Genomic DNA, 10747 nt, shown 5'->3' on the forward strand with positions numbered 1-10747 from the left:
TCACCAAAATGGTGATAAGTGTTTCCATTCGTTGGTCTCTTAACTCTTATCAGAAACCGGTTGTCTTTGCTTGCGGCTGTGTTTATCAAACACATTTGCAGTAACAAATGATAAAAAATTGATATCAAATGATGATAGAATTGATGGTTCTACAATAAGAGTTAAATATCCTGATTCATTCATGTAATTTGACTCATGTTTTTGTCATGCCCATAATACTTGTGCTAAAACTGCAGTGTAAAATCAGTGGGGGTTTTTAAGAGCACAAAAAATTTAGCTCTAATAACACATAAAGTCATCACAAATCAACACATGAACCTCAACAATGGTGACAATATAAAGTGTAATGTCCCAATGCATGCTGGGTACTATAGCACAAAACATCAGGCATGCATTACAGCATGAATAAATTATGCAGCTGAATTGTCCTTTATAACTTTTTGTGATGTCCATAATTGATTCGGTAAACTGTATATAATTTCACCATTGTTGAGATTCATATGCTCATTGCTGATATCTGTGTTTCAGTGTATTTCACCTTTTTATTTTAAACTGATGTTGTAACACATGTTGCAGTAACACAGAATTTGTAATGTGAAAGCATTACATTACACAGCGGCTGGATTTAAATGCCTTCAGTGAATCATGCATTTCACAATTGAATCATATGAATCATTATGAATCATAATTGTGAAACCATCAACAGCAAATTATCATGTAGTACAAATGCATTTGTCCAACACACCGTCAAATCAACCAAAGAATACGAATGATTAATAATTAGAGTTAAGAGCCCAACTAATGTAAACACTGATCACTATTATGGTGACAGATGAAACAAACGTTAGAGTTAAACCTCTGTTAATTCTCAATAAGAACTTCCATAGACCGCTAAGAGAAATAAAGTCAGTTTGGTTAGTAATAAGAGAAGCTGGTAATGCTGTTTGTGGATTTGTTTAATCCTCCTCTGCTGAGATCTTCAGAGATTTAATGTCTTTTATCTTCAAGGCTCTGACTGAAGTCAGCTGTTGTTGTTGAGTTTCTGTTCTCTTTTCTCTTCATTGATTTTGCTTGTTAATAAGCTTAGAGGATTCTATAAATAATATATAAAGATTTTGTGGCTCAGAAAAGGTACAGTGTGGTTTATTTCTTTGCTCTTGGCTGATATGCAGCATTGCTATGGCATGCTTTTGGCCCAGATCTGGCAAACAGGAGCGGTCCGCCAAAGTGCCATCATTCCATGGTACATGTGGGCCACATTATCATTACTCATGTGCGAAAATATGTTGCTATCTGGGATACGCAGATGAACACCACCGGTCTCCACATCACATGTCTGAAGATCATAAGATGAATGTACTGCGTTTGACAAACACTACATGGATAGAAACTGTCTGAAATGAAGCTCCTAAAGCCTTAAATGACAAAACCACTGTTTGTTTTTTCATCCATTTTCATGGTTTATTCATGTAAAGAAAGGTCAAATTCCTCCAGAATAAAGATTCCCCTGAGAGAGCACATCAAACAGGTGTGAGAGGTGTGGATTTACCCAACCAACATTTCATACGACAGAAAGAAAACTAATGCAGCCGATTGCTGAAATATTCTGAACCGGATTCACAAGACAAAAGCTCTGTGTCCATATGAACAGTGATGGTCACTTGTGCAGATGGAGCACGTATCTGCAGAAATTTCATGATATCATACGCTGGTGTTAGTTCATAACCATCAGAGAAGGACGGCACCTGAGATCAAAACATCAATCCTGTTCCTTAAAAAAAAACTTCAGATGGTCACGGCTCATAATTCAACAAAACAAACTGAGCTCCATACTTACAGTCCTCACAAAGACATTCAAATATGTACAATATCTAAAAATGTACAAAGAGCTACACAGAAAAATGTACTAAGAGTGTCAAGTATCTACAGTTCCTGAAAGCTCCAGATTCCAGTACGAGCACACGCCTCAGGACTTCTCTATTCATCGCTCTCTATCAGTGGTTAAAATGGTTTCCGATGATCGGTCAGATGCCCACAGACACCAGACAGGTAGACAGACGTGCGCTGATCTCCCAGCTGAAGCTCATGTAGCAGAGTTATTTTGGAGCATCTCTGGAAAAAGATGAGACACAATGTGAATGTGAATGGTGAACTGAAACAGAAGCCCTGAAGAGAACAGCAGACGACACAAACCACACTTTATCAGAATTACTACAAATGATCACTGTTCACTGTAGTGACAGTAACTGTCATTATTACAGAATTATTTTATATTAAACCAATATGTCCCATCCTAAAATTGCATGCATCAAGACAGAAATCTGAACAAGAAGAAGTCAGGTTTCATTTTTCCAATATGATTTTACTGAAATTTTAGCATTAAATGTTTTTCTAAAGGGGATTTCTGATTTCTCTTTTTCTATCTGATTTTATGCGCCTTGTCACCAGAAGGTCACGTAAAAAAGAATAGTGGTTGACCGATATAGACTTTCTTGATATCTGATGCTAATATCAGATTACGCCAACACATGCATAACAATTGCTGAAATTAAATGTATATTAATTTTATACAATATTTATAATATTGATGAAAATAAATCTGTAAAATAAACATAAAGTACTGCTTCTGAAACACTGGCCAGAAAAACCTATCAGTCGATTCGGATCATTAAAAAATGCCAAATATCGGCCAGTATATCGGCCTTGGCTATATATTGGTCAACCGCTAGTATAGAGTGGTTGATATCACACAGATAAATAAATAAAATACAAAAGTCCTGCTTCCGACTCTTAACAACTAAACAAAAATGTATCGGCTGCTGTTGATCATTACAACATTACTAATATCGGCCGATATATCGGTTGACCTCTAAGAACAGACACACCTCAAAGACATTGTCATGTGTAACACGGAGCCCAGGCCATCCCTCCTGCTTGAGGATACACACTAAAACACACCAGATCCCGTCCAGACTCACCGTCCAGAGCAGCAATGACCTCATTCGGAACGTCATCGTTGTCCTTCAAACATTTGTGGAGATCCTGAATTCCCGCTCTTCCCTTGGGCTGACGGCGTCTCCAGCGCTCCAGCATGTTGAACTTCAGCATGGTCACGCTCTCCTCGGTGGCCTCCATCTCCTCCAGGTCCTGCTTGCTGAGGCCCAGACAGCTGATGGCCACCACCTTCCACTCCCTCCCCATGCGTTTGGCCACCTGCATCAGCTGCTGGTCCGTCAGGTCCGGAGCCACGGCTGGTGCGTTACAGTCTGAAGACACACCAGCAGACCAGTCAACATAAAATCTGGATCAATTCTGTAATGAGACCATCATATACTTACCGGGCTCGTCAATGCCACGAGCTTTCTTACTCTGTTTGTGACAGAGCTCTTCCTCTGACATGCTACTGTGTCTTTTTCTGCCTGTAGACGGCGAGACCACAAAACATCCATCATTACTGAATATCCTGAAATTTGTGATGAATAGAGCGCTGAAGTGCTGATGCATTTTTGTAGACAAACCCATAAGTTATCATTACTCTGGTTCCCTCAACATAAATCCAGCAGGACTTTTCCACTGTGTTTTCTTTGACCATCACAAGTTTATGACTACGAAAATCATGCTTATGATGACCACAATGATCATGGTTATCAGTATTATCACCGTATTTCCATAAATATGGTTTCATATTTCATATCAACAAACATAAACACTAAAACAAAAACATACCAAAAATGTCTGTCCGGATTTTGCCCGAATTTTAACAGCTGTTTCTCGTAAACAACACTAGTTTATCAGCTATTACATGGTGCGAAGGTGAAAACAAAATGCCATCCAATCTTTCTGAAGACAGTCAGGACCTTCAGAGGTACATTCATATAATTAATTAATATATTAATTTGTATAATTCCCTTAGCACTTGCCAGAAGTAAATAGCCAATCATTGGATATAAACCTACTACACTAGAGTCATATGACTTTAACATCACCACCATTACACTTTATTTTAAAAAAGCATGAAAATATCTTGGGTCATATACCTTATTTCAGGCATTCAAACAACAATAAAAAAGCCCATTTACTTCAAGCAACTAGAAGTGCTGAAATATGACTGGTTTCTGGGTTTTGGCCTACAAAAACACATCATCCCCGCAGCACTGTATTGAGGAAAGAGACGCACCACATACCTTTTGATGGTTTTCTGGGGTTTTCATCTAGATGATGTACACAGTCTCCTGTAAAAGATTTATAATTACATTTATTGTTCTTTACAAACACAGGCCATTCTCAGGAAACTGTGTCTCCATGTCTTACTGTTACAAATGAACAGGGAACTGAATTATATGACAGAATTATAGTTTGGGACCAGTTCTCACTATTAACTATTTAATAACTATGACCTCTGCCCCAAGTAAGGAAGTTTTTAAGTTTCGGTATAGGGAGGATTAAGGGGTCTAAACTGTGGTCATGCAGAATAAGGCATTGATATGTGCTTTATGAGTACTAATAAACAGCCAATATGCTGGTCATATACATGCTAATAAACAACTAGTTAAAATGAAAATCGATCCTTAAACTGTTGAAATATAACTGACATATTAAGTTAGGTTTATGTTATAAAACAATAGTTTTTTTCAGCATCTGTTCAACACCGTCTTTTTGATTTCCCGCTTTCAAAATAATGGCTTGATTTTCTGACATCACAAGAAGATACCAAAAAATAGTCATTTAGACAAACATTCTCCTTAAGTATATAGCACTATTTCATTGCATCTATATTAGCTATAACATCATAGCGATCAAATTGTTTTCGGACTTTACTTGAGTAGTTGCGTACTCAAGTGTTTCCATTTTAAACATACTGCCAGAGGGTTGAAATAAAATATCAAGCTTTGGGTGACAGTTAGGCTTTCTGTACTAATCCGAAGGGAACATTTGTTCCAATTTTTGTCAGGTATAGGCCTGTGACTTCAGGCCTGACATTGGAAAACAGGATTTCTTGAAGTGATTAATAAAGGAAGTTTTGTCACCAAGGCAAAGGAGCGTCTGGTGTTAGTGTTGAGTGAGCTGACCCTCTCTGATGGTAGCCGTCCAGACAGTATGACCCGAGTCAGCATCAGTCAAGGACAGTTTGAAGGGAGGACTCTCCTCGAAGAAGACCTCGAAGTATCCCTTGACCTCCACGATGACAGGAGAGAAGAGCATGTCCTGCACACACACACACACACACCTGTGACAGACTGACAGCTGAGTGTGTGAGCTGTGATCTGTGTCTGCAGTACCTCTGGTGTGATGTGACCCATGGGCTCGCTGATGAGACGGTACCTCCTGTTCTCCTCCAGCATGCATGTGGGCGGCTTGTCTACTTGTATGTACTTCTTGTTGTTCTTACAGTTGTTGGCCCGCCGAACAGCCCTCCTGATATCCTGAAAAACATGGCATCAGCTGTAATGTTGAAGAACCTCCTTCAGAGTCTTGTCAAGCTAATCTAACTCAGGTTCAGGATTAGTTCAATTTGTACAAAACCAAACAAATTCCACCTGTTTTAAGCAGAACTACAATCCTTCCATCTCTTCTCTGACAGCTTAATTGAACTTTGAGTTTAATAATGCCACTATTGTCATCTGTAAAGCTGTTTTACAGCTGAAATTGATGAATTTTGCAACATTAATATTGTTATTTTCCTGTTTATTTCTGTGAAGCTGATTTAAAACAATCCATATTGAATAAAGTGTTATGGAAATAAAGTGACTTAACTTTTGACCTCGAGTTTTCTATTGGTCAAGTGAGCAATGCAATGCTTTTCATTGAAAATAAAACATTGTTTTAACCAATATCTTGTTGCTGTCCAATGAAACAAACAATTTTGTAAGTACCATTAAAATATCAAACACCAACGATGTATATGATATAATATTATGTAATATAATTGTAGTTGTTTTATATGTTATTTTTCATTCATTTCGGAAGGTTGTTAATGAGAAACTGTTTTCTCATGGCGTTCTGCCAGCTGGTGGTTTTCTATTATCAAATCATATTTATTGCTAGAGACTCATCCGTTTTACTAGGAATTAAGTGTGGGCTTTATGTTGGTAAAACTACATCGTCTTTGCGACACAGGCCTCTAAAATCCAACTAGGACAGACCAAAGTTTAAATAAATAAACTTTTCATAATACTTTCTGGTGCTTTTTTGTTATTTTGAGCTTGACAGACCAGTCCCCTTTGATTATATGCACAGAAGAGGCCAGCAGATTCTTAGAAGAAACAGTCATATTCAGTTGGAAGGACATGAGGTCTTTAGACCTTCTAAAGGCCTTCACAAGCATTCTGTCAGTTTTTTTGACTGACTGAAACTGAAATCGCCTCTCTGACAGCGTGAATTACGCTACGCTGAAACCGCTCTGTGGTGTGCAGACCACAGGAAGTCATTTCACATGATAACGTGTTGATTAAACCCACAGCAGAAGATAAAGACAAGCCCCTGTCCAGAGATACATGTAAGCAGCCCACAAACATTTGTGGAAGGTTGATAATGAGCCAATATTAATACATGGCATTTATCAAGAGCATCTGCTTCATTCAACAGTTTTGGCTTGTGTCACATTAGTGAGTACCTAACCAGAAAATGTGGCTTTGCATCAGGGGCTGTAATTTTCTTTGGCCACAATGCAACAAAGGTCATTATTTGAGCTGAGCACTTCTCACGACAGCATCTGTTTGAAGATGAAAGATCAAAGAGCCAAGTGACTGGTTTTCACTTGGTTTTTTACATATTAAGAAGGGCCCTCTTTAAAATTGTGACACCTGGAAAGTGACAACATTTGGATAAGTAACTTTAATATTAGTTCTCATAAAGCTCACTAATTATGTTTAACGATCATCCATTTTAAAGGCTAATCATCTCCGTTCATTATATAATAGACATTTTTAACTCAAACACATAGAGTCTATAATCCATAATAACACTTCCTCCAGTGAAGAAGTGCATCAGCTGTTGTCTCTCACAGATTAGTTTAGAGCTGTTTAAACGCTGCTTGATCTGTGCAGATTTCTCTCCTGATTCAGACCAGAACACTTTTTCACTGGAGGAAGTGTTATTATGGATTATAGACTCTATGTGTTTGAGTTAAAATCATCTTAATGCTGGATGTGTTTCGTCGTTTGTCTTCTCCAGATGTTCACTGATGGACTGGAGTGATGTGGATTATTGGGATGTTTTTATCAGACTCTCATTCTGACGGCACCCATTCACTGCAGAGCATCCATTGATGAGACACTGATCCAATGCTACATTTCTACAAACCTGATGAAGAGACAATCTCTGGATAGTCTCTGCTACTGTGAAAACTGAAAGCATGATGCTGAGATCCTACAGGTATTTTAAAGCTTCTAGACATTTAGTAGATGATGACACCCACACAATCGAACATTAAACATCACACATTCACGAGCAGAGCAATAATCACCCAGAGTGGCAGACATGCAGGCAAAACGCAGAACTGAAACTGGTCTGACGTCACAATGATGTTAGTGCCACTCGTCCCTGAAGAGATAGGACATAGCACAGCACTGCTGTAGCTTAACCCTGGAATCAAATCTAAACTTAGCAGATTACCAGAAGCTCACACAAGCAGCGCTACCGAGAATAAGACCCTGTGTAAAAGCCGTGTCATTTCTGTGAAAGCAGAAGGCTTTTTGTTGCTGATAAACTGTTTGGCATGTTTCCTCACCTTGATGTCAGAGCAGTTGTTTCCAGCCAGGTAAACTCTGAAGGAGAAGGAGTTCTCAGGGCCCACCTCCTTGAACACCTGCACCACCCCATGATGCTCTGCTGATTTAGACGTCTGAACAATCGGACCCACGGGTGAAAGAGACGACACGTTCCACCTGACGTGACTGCCGGAGTGATCCACCGAGGGCTCGATCAGACCACGGCTGTTCTTCACATGCAGCACGCTGAACTTCACTTCGTTCTCTTTATCTGCTAATCGAAAATATGATGTCAAATCCCTCAAGCGAGCACTTATTCTTTGGGAGAAACCAAAAAACCCTATTGTGAAAACTTGATGAAATCTCTGTACCTGCTAGACACAGTGAGTGTGGGAACTGGACGGATTTGAGAATAGACGGATCGCAGTCCACGTCGAAAATAGGACCAGCGAATTTCCATGATCCGGTCAAGTATGTGCTAAACTTGCTCCAGGAGAGGATGCAGTAGGTGATCTTGACACGCTGAGAGACCTCGAACACCAGCCCAGTGTCTGAACACTCATACACACCCTCGGCCTCCAGCTGCAGCCTACAGAAGAGTCCAGACACGTTAAACACCTTCCCTCTATCAACATTCAATTTAGTCAGAGAAATCAGCTTTTATTTAACTCGTAAGCTGTAACGATCAAGGTTTAATACTTCACTTCTCAGTTCTTAAAACATACTTCAACCCTAAATAATTGGAACACCGCCTTTTTTAGAACAGAAAAAAAGCAAAAAACTTGGCAACAAAGATAGAGGCATAGTTAATGTATTTAAAAGTCATATTTCCATCTCTGTTGCAACAGTTTTGGAAGTGTCTAAAATGACTGTATCCATATGTACAAGTCACTGGTGTTTGGTGATGAGTGTTTGGCTCAAGATCTTCATGTAAAGTCACTCCAGACGAGTCAAGTTCTTCAAACACTGACACTTTTTGCACCTTATACACAGAGGCACTGTCATGTTAGAATACAAAAGGCTCAAACTGTTGCTATAAAATTACAAGCACACAATTCCCTAGAATATCATATATATGCTCAAACCCTAAGATCTGTATTCATGGGATTACTAAAGTAGCTCATTACTGTAGGGGTGCCAATACTTTTGTCCATATAGTGTATGTTGTTTTTGGTTTGGAGAAAAACACTGATAATAATCAGAAATGTTTCTTGAGCAGTAAATCATCATATTTTCATGATTTCTGAAGATCATGTGACACTGAAGACTGGAGGAATGATGCTGAAATGATCACAGCAATCAATTACAGTTTAACAGATAAACAGCCGTTTTAAATTGTAATTATTGTTTTTGATCATTTAAATGCAGCCTCTGTGAACAGAAGAGACTTCTTTCAAAACAGTAGTTATTCACAGGTTTACAGATTCATGTGTGGCATTTGAAACTTGGCTTTCTTGACATATTAATCACTGGGAAATAATACCATGCAGCAGAAAGGTTTCAATGACACATTTGACTATTCTCACATTACACCTAGGATTTTACACTAGTCAAGTTTAGAATGCAGCACTGGTCATTTAGAAAAATGAGAGTCATAAAGCGAGGGACACATCTGCTGTGAGTCAGACGAGACCCATCACGTCCTCACACACTGAGGACATACAGTATGTACAGTATGGAGGACCTACTGTAGCCGATCTCGAGACATCTTCCTGGGGGTTACCAGCTCGAATTTGGGATTCTGTGGGGGAAAAACAGTCTTGTGTCAGCATTACATTCATCATCAGCACTTCATTTCACTTTTTCCATTTAGAAAACAGACAGTTTTGAATCTTAAGCTACAGCAATAACAGAACCACTGCTATATGTTATGATATAATGGTATACCAATACACAAATTCGTTTAATAGACAAATATCAGATGAATTTATTGACAGATCATTTAGTGAGGCTCATCATTTCTACATCTCTACATCCTTTTTTTATTTTATAGTTGTCAATACTTTTTATATTTTCCATAGTGTAGAATCATAGTAAAATAATGTCTCCAGAGAGGCCACAGTATTGAGCCATTACTGGCATTGTGCTCAAAGTCACAACATTACAAGGTTTATAATGGTATATATAAGATATTTTTAAGACCAAGCTAAAAATTAGACTGGAATTTAGTAAGAAATTGTATCTTGATTAAAGAAAGTTTAGATATTTGTACTGGAAAACCAGACAAAACACTGAGGAAGATACTTATTTTTAGCAATGCATGCTAAATTCATTTACATTTATGCTTACATGTAGTCATTTAATGTGACTTACAAATGAGGACAATGGAAGCAAATCAACAAAAGAGCAACAAGAGCTGTGTCAAGTCTAAGTTAGCTTAACACAGTACACGTAGCATGGTTTTTTTTAATAATAAAAGAAAAGATAACTAGTAGATAGAATAGAAAAAGAACAGGCAATGCTAGTTTTCTTTATTTTTTGCCATGACTTTAAGAGCTGATGACTTTCTGCAGTGATTGAAGACTGTTTAATGACACGTTAAGAGCGGCAGAAGTCTGTATTACAGGGTAATGTTTAACATTGATGTTGGCGGTTTAATTACTGATCGTGAGCGTTGTGTTCAGAGGCTGACCTTCAGAGCTCGGCACTTCTCACAGCAGGACTGAAGCGGCTCGTCCGAGGCTTTACGGGAGAGAAACACAGATTTATAACACCAGCTCGGGATCTACACCCAGCACACATGAGAGGAGGATCTTTACCGGTGTGATGTTCTGCTCTGGGTCTCGTGTCGGAGTCTGGAAACACAGGATCATTATCATTAGCGTTCATCCTTCACTCAAGATCAAGACGACTGACATACAGGACCCCTGAAAGCTTCCTAACATAAAATGTTACTCCAGTCTCTCTCGTTACTGAGATTATTATGGAGAGGTGTTTAAGGCTTTCAGTGCACTTCCAGATACTCATATTTTATTAATAGATTATAAGGGGATGCAAGTGTAAAACGCATCAGTGTGTTGTCTCGTTCACCAGAACAG

General features: G+C 38.7%; 1 protein-coding gene across 4 annotated transcripts in view; it reads right to left on the reverse strand.

The window, feature by feature from the left end:
- Positions 1–1435: 1435 nt before the first annotated feature.
- The window catches only part of si:dkeyp-97b10.3 (NACHT, LRR and PYD domains-containing protein 1a allele 5), a 36504-nt gene continuing 27192 nt past the window's right edge, over positions 1436–10747 (reverse strand). For 2 of the 4 annotated variants that reach the window (XM_059514991.1, XM_059514988.1), the window contains 11 exons: positions 10469–10504; positions 10342–10391; positions 9398–9450; positions 8081–8298; positions 7730–7983; positions 5280–5423; positions 5070–5205; positions 4185–4232; positions 3339–3419; positions 2979–3266; positions 1436–2112 (listed from right to left, as the gene is read on the reverse strand). In XM_059514991.1, the coding sequence (XP_059370974.1) occupies positions 2084–2112; positions 2979–3266; positions 3339–3419; positions 4185–4232; positions 5070–5205; positions 5280–5423; positions 7730–7983; positions 8081–8298; positions 9398–9450; positions 10342–10391; positions 10469–10504 (1337 nt within the window). In that variant the 3' untranslated portion in view covers positions 1436–2083. Of the gene's footprint in view, positions 2113–2978; positions 3267–3338; positions 3420–4180; positions 4233–5069; positions 5206–5279; positions 5424–7729; positions 7984–8080; positions 8299–9397; positions 9451–10341; positions 10392–10468; positions 10505–10747 lie in introns of all 4 variants that reach the window. The other 2 variants (XM_059514989.1, XM_059514990.1) reach the window with 2 other exon arrangements.

This window comes from Carassius carassius, chromosome 28 (assembly GCF_963082965.1).
Source record: "Carassius carassius chromosome 28, fCarCar2.1, whole genome shotgun sequence".
In the NCBI taxonomy this organism is placed as follows: Eukaryota; Metazoa; Chordata; class Actinopteri; order Cypriniformes; family Cyprinidae; genus Carassius; species Carassius carassius.